This window comes from Oratosquilla oratoria, chromosome 40, assembly GCF_046742065.1.
Source record: "Oratosquilla oratoria isolate Oo_2021 chromosome 40, ASM4674206v1, whole genome shotgun sequence".
In the NCBI taxonomy this organism is placed as follows: domain Eukaryota; kingdom Metazoa; phylum Arthropoda; class Malacostraca; order Stomatopoda; family Squillidae; genus Oratosquilla; species Oratosquilla oratoria.
Window position 1 is genome coordinate 22,353,337 of NC_134816.1, and position 12,118 is coordinate 22,365,454.

Genomic DNA, 12,118 nt, shown 5'->3' on the forward strand with positions numbered 1-12,118 from the left:
AATCTTTCTGGGAAGACACGTTGGACTGATGCCTGAGTTGTGTAACCGCACCGCTGATTCTATTTCAAGGGGGATCAGTCGCCGGTTGTCAGTTATCTATACGTGAAAGAATGGGGAAATAGTGATTATTAAGAAAAAATATCACGGACTCAGTCCGGGGACCAAGTTCCAGCCCCTCAGGGCTGCATTCGTATCTTATATACGCACCAACACGCGCATACATACACACACACACACACACGCATATATATATATATATATATATGTATGTATGTATATATGTACAACACACACATAAATACACTTTGTATATGTACTGTATTTGTGTGTGCGCGCGCATGTGTGTATGTGCATGTGCATGTGTGATTTGTGGGGGTTGGTGTGGGTGTGGGTGTTCATATGTACGTTTGTGTGTGTGTATGTGTGCGTGTATGCTCGCATCTTTCCATGACACCGATACACAATGTAACAGGAAGATGAAACACTATTGAAGACAAAGCCTTTATCGGATGTACAATAAACCATCTTCAAACAGAATCAAGAAACTCGAAAAACTTCAGATCCCCATGAAGAACTCCGAAAGATCGTCTTCATTCTCACTTGGCTTCGACTTCGCCCTCAAGTTCCTCAGGGTCTTGAACTCCTCGACGTGAGGGAGTTGAGGAGGAGAAGGAGCACCTGGTAACCGGGCATAGTAGCCTTCGACATCGCGATGAGGTTTCCGTAAGTTCCCGTAAGGAGTTCGAGGAACTGCCGAAGACTTCTCGTCCATGGTCGCAGGAGCCGTCGTGACTCGAAGAGTCTTCTCTTCGGCGGGTTCCGGAGGCGCAGAAGCTTCGGGAGACTCTTCCGGCGAAGAACCTGGAGGGAGTTCGATTGCGTGAGGATTTTTTTTTTTTTTTTTTTTTTTTTTTTTATCACACGTTTCGATTGATATTTCTGGAGTCAACGAAGATGGTTTCATCCAGTTGGGGACGGGAATCTCGACATGACAACGGAAAGATTTTCCTTAGGAGCTTAGTTTGAAACTTAGTTAGGAACTTATAATCATAGACTTGACTCTACAACCCAGATTCTACAACCCTTATGATCTTCAGGGCACTTTTTTTTTACAGATTTAATTAAGACAGTAGGGTGACATTCTGAAGAAAACGGTGCCATGCGAGTTCGGGAAATGAGAACGACAAAACTAAGAAGTTACTCTTCGACCTGAATGAGGGTCCTGATCAAACAAGACCACGTTCAGTCGAGGGGGCGGGGATATCTCCCCAACCGAATCGAATTGCCTGGCGTTCAACAGAGAAGAGATGAAGTGGTAATTGCGATACAATAGCAATAATAAAAGCCATATATATATATATATATATATATATATATATATATACAAATATGGAATTATATAAAGTAAAGTGAAGTGAAACTATGAATGTCATTTACTTAAGGTGGCTGCACACTAGGCATTACTCACTAGCATGCTATTTGCTTCTGCTACTTAGTTTGAGTAGAAACAATTTTGGTTACGATTTTTTTTTTTTCATGTAGTGAGAAACTGAATGATGAACTAAGAGAGGTTAAACCTAGAATACGAATATTAGCCACATTGTTGAGACGTTCTCACGGAAATCTAGAATATCATAACCGAAGTCGTTTCTACTCAAACGAAGTAGCAAAACCAAGTAGCATACTAGCCTAGTGTCCCGCCACCTTTACCTCCACATGGAAATAAAACCAGAGCTGGGCGCGTTCCTAGATGCGTTCCTCGGTGCGTTCCGCTTTAGTTTGGCCGTGGTTAGCGCTCGCAAATTATTAAAGCTTAAGAGACAGGTTCATACCGAAATAAAATTCCGGTAGGCCACATACTATACCGGCACCTATAGTTTGGGAGCGCTGTGTAGGTGAAAAGCTAGCTGGCTGAGCGGGTTAAGGCGTCGTTACTTGCGGCAAAAGTTCGAGAGGGATGGTGGTTCGAACCCTGCCACCGGCGAAGTTGACCCAAGGGCATGGTTCATTAAATTCCACATTACAAAGTCCTCTGTGGGGGCCACCGTCCTAGCCCTCCGATAGGGTGGAGAGTATGTGACGTTAAACCATATTATTATCATCAACCGCGGCCAAACTAAAGTGAAACGCACCGAGGAACGCACCTAGCTCTGAATAAAACACCACAGGGCTGAAGTAGTACCTTGACTAAGATCCCGGGTGGGCCTTGAGTACTTCCCGACCGCGAAGAGAGCGAAGTTGACGAAGAAGTTGAGGAGGAATTCAATGACTTCGATGAACAGGATCAAGGAGATCCCCAAGTAGAGCGACAGGATAGCCCCACACATCACGAACAAGTCCAACAGCTGTTAACAGACGTGATTAGAATACTAGTAACTTGAATACTAGGTGGATGAATAGATAAACGAAAGTCACTAGAAACTTGAGTACTACAAGGTGACCCAAGTTTCACTGAGGGGTTGCAATTTGTAGTAATTTCTTCATCATTTGACCTGAGGCCCGATATGTTGTTTCAGCAAGATAGGTCAATTGCTAATACCGCCATAGAGGCAATACAACGCTGAGGCAATGTTTCTATATTGCGTTAAAACTCCATGCATGTATTTAGAGCAATAATGCAGCTGTTACAAACCACAACACCTTAGCGACTTGTGAACCACACTGTAGTAATCAGAGGCCGATTTTATAAAAGATCCTGACGTCTAGACATAAATCTTCAAAATGGCGGAGATTTTACCAAAATCCCTATGTCGGCGACCTAAATGCTTATGTCGAGGTTATGTCTAGACATAAGCATTTAGGTCGCCGACATAGGGATTTAGGTCAAATCTTCGCCATTTTGAAGATCTATGTCTAGACTTTAGGATCTTTTATAAATTCGGCCCCTGATTACTAGATCGATAATTAGAAAAAAATAAGTCGCTGATTTTTCCGTGGTGTGTCTAGCTCATACGTGGATATAATGCGGTAGCTCTGAGTCTAAATATTTACACATTTACATGAAAAGGAGCTCCTAGTTATGGACCAAAAGGTCTCCTGTTGGCATGCTCCTCCTTTGTAACCCTTTGTAATCTTTAATGATGTACAACCACGAGCAATAGTTTTTATCCATCCAGAATTGTTCATTTTACAAAATTAAAATTCTTTGTCTAACATTTTTTTAATTCAAGAAATTACCCAACTGTAAGCAAAACACTACAGAGGAAATGTTTCACATGCTCGAAAAAAATAGTCATATTGACAATGCGAGAACATTAGCATGGATCAAAACTTTTGCCCGCGACTGTACATACAGTTGGATCCACTTCTACACGGATCTTGTCTTTTGTGTTACGTGAAAGATTTGGCAACATTGGAATTGTTTACATTTGCAATACTGTGAATACACATAGGTTGAATTACTTATACCTTGTCAGTAGTTATAAACATTGGTCTTGTTACAATGAATTTGAATCAAAGGACACAAAAACAGGACTCGCACGGAAATGCTGGCAACTGTACGCTATTTGTTCCAATTTAATGGACAATTGGCACTTTTGGATCTATGTTGTTCATGTTGGTAATTATGCTTATTTCCACAACCTTACCCTATCACAGATATTTTTATTGTGGGTTGTACTGTATGTGTGTTGAAACTGTAACTTTGAATGATCTGGATCCACAAAGAGTTTCAATTTGTGTCATTACAAATTGACTAAAGAAAGTATTTATTATTATTATCATTATTATTATTATCTTGTGCTCTTCTGTTTTCCACCATTACCACAGGAGGTGCTCAGATGAGAGGGAGGGTGGAGGGGTGTAGAGTGTATTTAGGGATGAAATGGGTGGGAGTGTTTTTATGCCTTTCCCTTTTTGGCTACCTCCCTTGAAAGGGGGAAAAAGCCTTGGTATATGTATATGTATGTACCACAGGAGTTTTAAGTCGTCCCTTACTAGATTCAGGTACTGTCTTAACCCCTTTCGTACAATTTGATACCTTTCCTTTTAATGTACCTGGTCCTAGGCTCTTTTAACCATTTATCAAAAGAAACTTTTGATTTACCTTGTTCTAGGTTATTCTAATAATTTACCGAAAGAAACACTGAGGACTGGGCCTCTATTAGTACGACGGTCCTTTTGTACCAGCTTCATATATATAATAATAATAATGATAATAACAATAATAATAATAATAATAATAACAATAATAATAATAACAATAATAATGATAATAACAATAATAATGATAACAATAATAATAATAATAATAACAATAATAATAATAATAATAACGATAATAATAATAACGATAATTATAATAACAATGATAATAATAATAATAACAATGATAATAATAATAACAACAATAATAATAATAATGATAATAATAATAAAATGATCGGTAACTGCCATTTGCATACATATGTTAATCATATCTTTTGCACCCGTATAACCCATCGTGATGAGGTAATTTACATTATATCTCAAAAAGCATACCTAATATGGCCGTACCTTATACTTAGCTTCTTGACGAACTACTTGAGAATTCATTGTTTCAAAGGAGATGTCGACCATTGCGTACTCCTTTGCGAGATCGGACACTTTTTCCTCCAGATCGGGATCGTCGAGGTCAACTTCCCGTCCCATGGATAGGGCAAGAGTCGCCTGAAAGAACTCAAGTTTTAGAAAAATTGCTCAGGGCCACCTAGCGTCTAGAGCAGTGGTTCCCAACCCCAGGGTCGCGACCTAAACTAGGGTCGCCAGAGGGTCTTTTTTAACTTTTTTTTTTTTTTTCATTCAAGTTTCAAATGTATTTAAATTCATTGTGCTAGTAAATATAAACTGAACTATAAAAACGAAAGTTTATAAACATTATGCAAGTACGTAGAAATATAACATGAAATGGTTGAATTTATTATTACAATTAGGGTCGCGACTCGGCTTGGCCCATTCACCCCTTTCACCATTTGTCTGAATGTCATTCCCCCCTCCTTTCCAAGATTGCCTGTTTCAAAAAGTGCATTCTAAATAATTTGCAAATATTACTAAAAACCCTTTTATTTTTTCTAAATTAGTATATATTTTCCCATATTAGTATAATTCCAGCCCAGGTGACAGGCCAGTTAGGCCAAAACCTATAATTGCTTTCCTCACCGCGTAAACTGACTGTGGTCACAAATCACCCCCCAGAAAACCCAAAATTCCGCCCTGGGGGTGAATTTCACCCCTACTGAGAACCCCTGCTCTAGAGGGACAAGATCTGAATTATTCCACCAAGGGTCATCTAAAAGAACTCAATTCGAGAAAAATTCCCCAGGATCCCAAGTGTCTAGAGGGACAAGCTCTGAAACATTGTAATAAAGGCCACCTGAAAGAACTTAGTTTGAGGGAAAAATCCACAGGATCCCAAGTGTCTAGAGGGACAAGCTCTGAAACATTGCAATAAAGGCCACCTGAAAGAACTTAGTTTGAGGAAAAAATCCACAGGATCCCAAGTGTCTGGACCAGCATTTCTCTACCAAGGTTCCCCGGGACCCTAAGGTTCCGCAAAAGGTCCCTAAAGCCCTAGCCAGACGAGCGGGTTGGCCGCCGCGGGTGCAAAGCGGGTCAGCCGCCGCGGAACCGCTTTATATTGATTCCTATGTATAAACCTCTCGTCTGACATAGCCAGGCGGGCTGGCCGCGGCGGTTTCAAGTGGGGAAATGCGTCTCACCCGCCGCGGTCAGGCGGGTAGACCGCCCGTGTGACATCAGCCTAAGGGTTCCGCGAAGACAAGTGAGATAAGCTGATGCACTTTTGATTTTTTATTTAATTTCATATACGTAATATAACTAAACACGCACGCATAAATTCTTGGTTATTGTAATAATGTAATATAGACATCATCCTATCTAACATATTATTACGATGAAAATAAAATGAGAAAGATATATATATATATATATATATATATATATATATATTTTTTTTTTTTTTTTTGCGCAGGGGTTCCTTGAGACATGCAATTTATTTGAAAGGTTACGCAAGGGTAAAAAGATTGAGAAACGCTGGTCTGGAGGGACAAAATCTGAATCATGCACCGAGGGTCACCTGAAAGAATTCAATTCTAGAACAAATCCACAGGGTCCCAAGCGTCTGGAGGGAGAAGATCTGAATCATTGCACAGGATTAGAGTGAGATAAAGAAGGCTTTGCCAACAAGAGGCGTGTTCCCTGATTTATGGTGGCTTAAATGTGATATTAGATTATATAAAGGTTAAGCCAGTGCCTCTAAGTGTAACCCCCACCAGTCTTGTTTATATCTATGCGGAGACTGCATCTCCGCTGCATACCCTAATCTAGGACGGATGTGGTGATTCTCACCAAGTAGTCGACGGGAGGCCAAGCCGCGTAGGATATCTTGGTGTTGTATTGCAGCTTTCTGTAAAAGAAAAAGAAAAAGTTACTCAGTATTCTTTTTTATGGAAGAAAGTATACCTGAAGACGAACCCCGAACAGGGTTCGAAACGTCGGAATAAATTGACGAACGTCGAGCCCAGCGTATACTTTCTTCCATAAAAATGGTTCCTGGACTCCAGCTATTTACGAATATCAGTATTCTTTTTATTATCATTATTTGATTCATTAGTCATTTATCTTGAGTTTTAGAATGAATCTTTCATCTTTGCTTACGTGCCTGCACTGGCCACGACATCCACAGTCATCTGCCTTCTTCCCGAAGTGGAAGATCTCTCTCTCGTAACATTCTTTTTGTGATGCTGAAAGTAAGAAGAAAAATGACTGAATTACAGGATGTACTTGTTATTTTATGACACAAGGAGACTCATTGTTGACACATGACACAGACAACACACCTTTCAGTGACACAACCAACGTTCCCTCAGTGACACAACCTCAGTGACACAACCAACCTCAGTGACACAACCAACCTCAGTGACACAACCAATGTTCTTATGTTCTTATGTTCTTATGTTTCTCAACCAAGTGTTCCGCGAGAACAAGTGAGATAAGCTAATGCACTTTTGATTTTTGATTTAATTTCATATACGTAATATAATTAAACACGCACGACATATTCTTGGTTATTGTAATAATGTAATATAGACATCATCCTATCTAACCTATTATTACGATGAAAATAAAATAAGAAAGATATGGTTTATGTGGGGGGTTTTCTGCGTAGGGGTTCCTTGAGACATGCAATTTATTTTAAAGGTTACGCAAGGGTAAAAAGGTTGAGAAACGCTGCTCTAAGCTGTACGCATGCGCGCGCACATATGTCTTACAACTAGCGCACATAAATAAATAAAATGTCCGCACACAAAGTTTTCCATTCAGTAAAGAAGTTCCACCCAAACATCATCTTACAAATTCTCTAAAAATATGGTAACTTGCCAACCGTCAAAACAGTAACTGGAGATAATATGTAATACAAACTTACAAATGATGCGTATTTGCTTAAACGATCAGATGGTGACTTAATGGATAAACACGTACTTCTCAGAGTAGGCAAAGTTTGTGCACAAGCAAATCTCTACGCAGACTCACAGCAATATGGTGTTTGGGACTTACCTTGTGTCGACAAATCACAAAACTCGGTCACGCTGAGCGGTTCGCCAGATACAGTGAAGGAAGTGATCAAGTAAGGTGAGAGACAGCGACACATACCTTGCAGATGGTCTTGAAGACACATATCTTGACATCGCTGCAACAAGAAATAAAGAAATAAAAAAATAATCACAACTACAATACATACTATAAAACAAAAAAATAAGTACAGATAGAAAATAAAAAGTACATACATACATATACCAAGGCTTTTTCCCCCTTACAAGGGAGGTAGCCAAAAAGGAAAAGGCATAAAATCATTCCCACTCATTCCATCCCTGAATACACTCCACACCCCTCCACCCTCCCTCTTATCTTAGCACCTCCTGGGTGACGGGTCATCCCTGCACCTTGTCCACTGCCCTGGGTCAGAAGCAGTGTCGCAAGACACAGCACATCCACAGCAAGGCCGCTTCATTAAATCGGCGACCCCCCCTCTCCGTCCCCCCATGCATAAAAGGAGAAGACGGGGAGAAATCCCTTCGGGCTGTGTCAAATTTTGCTCACACATACTACCTCACCCCCCATCCCCCTCCTAGAACATTTATTTATATTTTCACTTTTTATTTTCTACCGACAGAAAAAAAAAGTGAAAATATAAATAAATGTTCTAGGAAAATTAAGTCAGTGTTTCCGATTTTTGTTTGTTAAACCCCTGCGGATCAGACCCACGCAGCAGGCTTTAGTACTCGAAGAAGAATACTAACTACTCAGATTCTACGAGTCCACTTATTCGGCGAAATAGTGTCCTCATGGATAGAAAGGCGACGACGTAAAAGGATGATAATGATAACGATGATAAATATAATTATATTAATAATAATAATAATAATAATAATACAGTGATAATGATAAGATGATAATAGTAATAATAATAATAAGAATAATAACAACAATAATAATAACAATAATGATGATAACAACAATAATAATAATAATAGTAGTAGTAATAATAATGATAATAATAACAATAAAAATAACAACAGGAAAAGATAAATATACAAAAAAAAAAAAAGATTAAATAACATCAAATAACACAGAACAAATATCGTACCTCTTGAGTGTAACTTTCTTCAACCCGGTACTTCGAGTCGACGGGAACCGGCCGATACCGAGTCTCGTTCCACCAATTCAAACAAGCCGACGGATACGGCGAGGGCAGAAGTTCGCTGACATACTTCCGATTGTTGTTTTAAAAAAAAAAAAAAAAAAAAAAAAAAAAAAAAAAAAAAAAAAAAAAAAAAAAAAAAGTAAGAAAATATGTATATGAGGGGGTGGGAGCGGAGGGGCGTAGCCACGGTGGGGGGGATCTATTACGTCACTGAGATACTTCCGGTTCTTGTTAAAAAAATAAATAAAGAGAGGTAAGAAAATATGTATATATACCAAGAGAGAGGGTGGGGGGCGCAAAGCCACGGGGGGGGGGGGGGCGATGGTTTAACCCCCCCAAATTGATTTTTACTCAAAAGTGTTATAAATACACTACACCGGAAAACTTACAAAATATAAGTTAAGTTTATGGTGAATTTGTGATACATGATGTATATACATAGAATATAAAATTTTAACTATCATTACAGGCATATCAAATATTATCAATAATTGTGTGTGTGTGTGTGTGTGTGTATGTGTGTGTGTGTGTGTCTGTCTGTATATGTGTGTGTGTGTGTGTGTGTGTGTGTACACAGTACAGCGGCAGCCCCCCCCCCGACACCCTAAAGCATGATTAGCCCCCCAAAATCTAATTTCTGGTCACGGCCCTGGGTGGGGGATAAAAGGGGAGATTTGATTAAATGAACAATCTAGAGCAAAAATTTTGATCCACGTTACAGTTCACATAAGATCAATGTGACTTTTTTTTTGTCGAGTACATGTTATATTTTCCTATGTAGTACACTATACTTAACTTACAATTAGGTAGTTTTTTCTTGAATAAATAAAAAAAAAATTATCAAACAAAGAAATTTTATTTTGTATCACGAAAAAAATTGGGTCAAAACTTTTGTTCGTAACTGCGCTTACACAATGACATGTATGTATGTGTGTTACTATGAAAAAAAGAGTGGCTGATACATATTTATTTCCTGAATATAATTTCCAAGAGAAGTGGGGAGAAGGTCGCCGATTAAGTGAAGCGGCTTTGCTGTGAATGTGCTGCGTCTTGCTACATTGCCTCTGACCCGGGCACTGGGCGAGATGCAGGGATGACCCGTCATCCAGGAGGAGCTAAGATGAGGAGGAAACAAGGGTGGTGGACGAGATTGGAATGGGTGAGAGTGTGTGCGTCCATTTGATTTGGCTACCTCTCTTATAAGCGGGGAAAAGCCCTTAATATACAGATAAAACAGATAGAAAATACATTTACCTGAGACACAGCAACAGAGGTTGCTTGGGCAGGACTCACGTTGAAACCCTCTTGGTCAATGCGTGGGAAGGACTGTGGTGGGTGAAGGACGACTCGAAACCCAGCCCTCGGGGACAAGGAGGACCCGAGATACTCCTTGTGGTGCACCCGAAGTTGAAAATTCAGGTCTGTTGGCCAAGGAGTACGGAGAGAGACATAAACATATTCATTCATGTGCAAGAGTGACCACTGGGGGGGAAAACTAAACGAAGCAGAGCGCTTTCGTTTATTACATCCAGTGCAATATCTTCAGTGTAATATACGAAAGCGCTCTGTTTCGTTCAGTTTACTCTCCCATTGGTCACTCTTGCATAACCGAACACAAGCTACCAGTGTTTCTTATTAGTATTCATTCATGTGTGTATAGAAGACAATGGGCGGGATATAGGTAAATACTATATGTCTGTCTTTCTATGTATCTATTTACAGAGCTGGGCGCGCTCATCAGTGCGTTCCTCGGTATCCTGATTATAAATTATATATGTGTCAGTCAGAACACCGAGGAACGCGCCCAGCTCTGTCTATTTGTTTTTTATCAATATATCTATCAATTTATCTGTCTGTCTCTCCATCTATCTATATTCTATATCTCTATCTGTCTGTCTGTCTTTCTGCCTGTCTATCTATCTACTTGTCTATCTATCTACCTATCTATCTATCTTTATATCCATCTGATCTATCTATTTACCCAACTTACATCTATCTATCTATCTATCTAGCCACCCATCCGTCTATCTAGCCATCCATCCATCTATCTATCCGTCCATCTACACATCTATCCACCCATCTATCGCTTTATCTACTTATCTATTTACCTATCCATCCACTTACTTTCCTATATATCTACCTAACCATTCATCCATTTATCTACCAATCTATCAACTGCACCTAGTCATCCATCCATCCATCTGTCTACCTATCTATATATCTATCTAACTACCTACCTGTCTCTCTATCTAACTACATACCAAAAGTCCTCATTTTTTCGTGGTTTGTGAGGCTGACAGCCCGTTAGAACCTCAACCTTGCCAGTGATCCAGAACTGTTCCTACATGAACGCAGGAGAGACGGTGTCCACGCTATAGCCACATCAGTGACAATACCCAGAGGAAGCTTATGTATCACACACACACAGTGACGTCACCAAGTCACCTCAGAAGGATCCGGGGTGAGCAGTAATCGACACTGGATATCCACACTTACAGAAACTTCGATCGCCGCGCGCTGTCGTCCGTGCTCCCGCGGAACTATCACCATCCAGGAGGGCGCTGTTGAAGGTGAAGCAGTTGCCGTAAGTAGTGCTCGGCACGAGCGCCAAGTCTCTGTGAACCAAATTGTGAACAAAAGTTTTCTTGATTGTCATTTCACGGTTGCTATGATTCATGAAAATCGTGATGTCGAGAAAGTTATCAAGATTGAATTAATACAAAGAATATCAAATGGGTAATACGCACATACACACACACACATATACACACATATATACGTGTGTGTGTGTGTGTGTGTGTTTATGTGTATGCGTGTGTGTGTGTGTGTATTCACTTGGTCTTTTTGGATCACGCGTTGGACTCGTGATCGACAGCTATTTCCCTCCTGGAAGAGAGCTCAGAGCTCGTAGGTCCGATCTATGGGTAATGCTATGACCTTGCACACACACACACACCCAACTCCCCGCCCACGAGAGTCAGAGTAACGACCCGAAGCGCAGCGGTACCGAAATAATTTCGGCCCTGGGCAGGATTCGAACCATGAGCTGTGGGCCACTATTGTGGCAGCTCAGTGCTCTACCAACTACGCCACCGTGTGTGTGTGTGTGTGTGTGTGTACGTGTGTGTGTATGTGTGCGTTACATTGATTAAATGACCACCCATATTAGAACTCGAACCATTGACAATGTTATTGAATATTCACGACGAAACCGTTCCACTAATTCGACATCTCGTGGTGTCTCTACCAACCTGTTGTCAGGATGTCCAGATCTGTGTGGTGTCAGTGGAAGACTGTGTGGTATTTTGGTGTCAATGTTTGCGCTGAAACAATTGCCAACATGTTTCAGAAGATGATGAGATAAATTCATGTATAAAAATAATGGGTGGTAATGAGCATGGCACTGCCTAGTGTAGG

General features: G+C 40.2%; 1 protein-coding gene across 1 annotated transcript; it reads right to left on the minus strand.

The window, feature by feature from the left end:
• Positions 1-423: 423 nt before the first annotated feature.
• Positions 424-9,128, minus strand: LOC143020505 (uncharacterized). The gene is made up of 7 exons (XM_076176933.1): positions 9,091-9,128; positions 7,651-7,687; positions 6,655-6,740; positions 6,346-6,403; positions 4,495-4,647; positions 2,183-2,345; positions 424-861 (listed from the first exon to the last, which is right to left on the minus strand). The coding sequence occupies exons 1-7, from the start codon at positions 9,126-9,128 to the stop codon at positions 557-559; spliced, it is 840 nt and encodes a 279-aa protein (XP_076033048.1). The 3' UTR covers positions 424-556.
• Positions 9,129-12,118: the final 2,990 nt, after the last annotated feature.

Excerpts from the sequence above, each read along its gene's own strand:
- LOC143020505 (XM_076176933.1), bottom strand. The coding sequence starts at position 9,128 with ATGTATCACAAATTCACCATAAACTTAACTTATATTTT. Across the intron at positions 7,688-9,090 it reads ATAAACTTAACTTATATTTT|CGATGTCAAGATATGTGTCT; the intron begins GTAAGTTTTCCG and ends TTCTTGTTGCAG. Across the intron at positions 2,346-4,494 it reads GTCAAGAAGCTAAGTATAAG|CTGTTGGACTTGTTCGTGAT; the intron begins GTACGGCCATAT and ends GTCTGTTAACAG.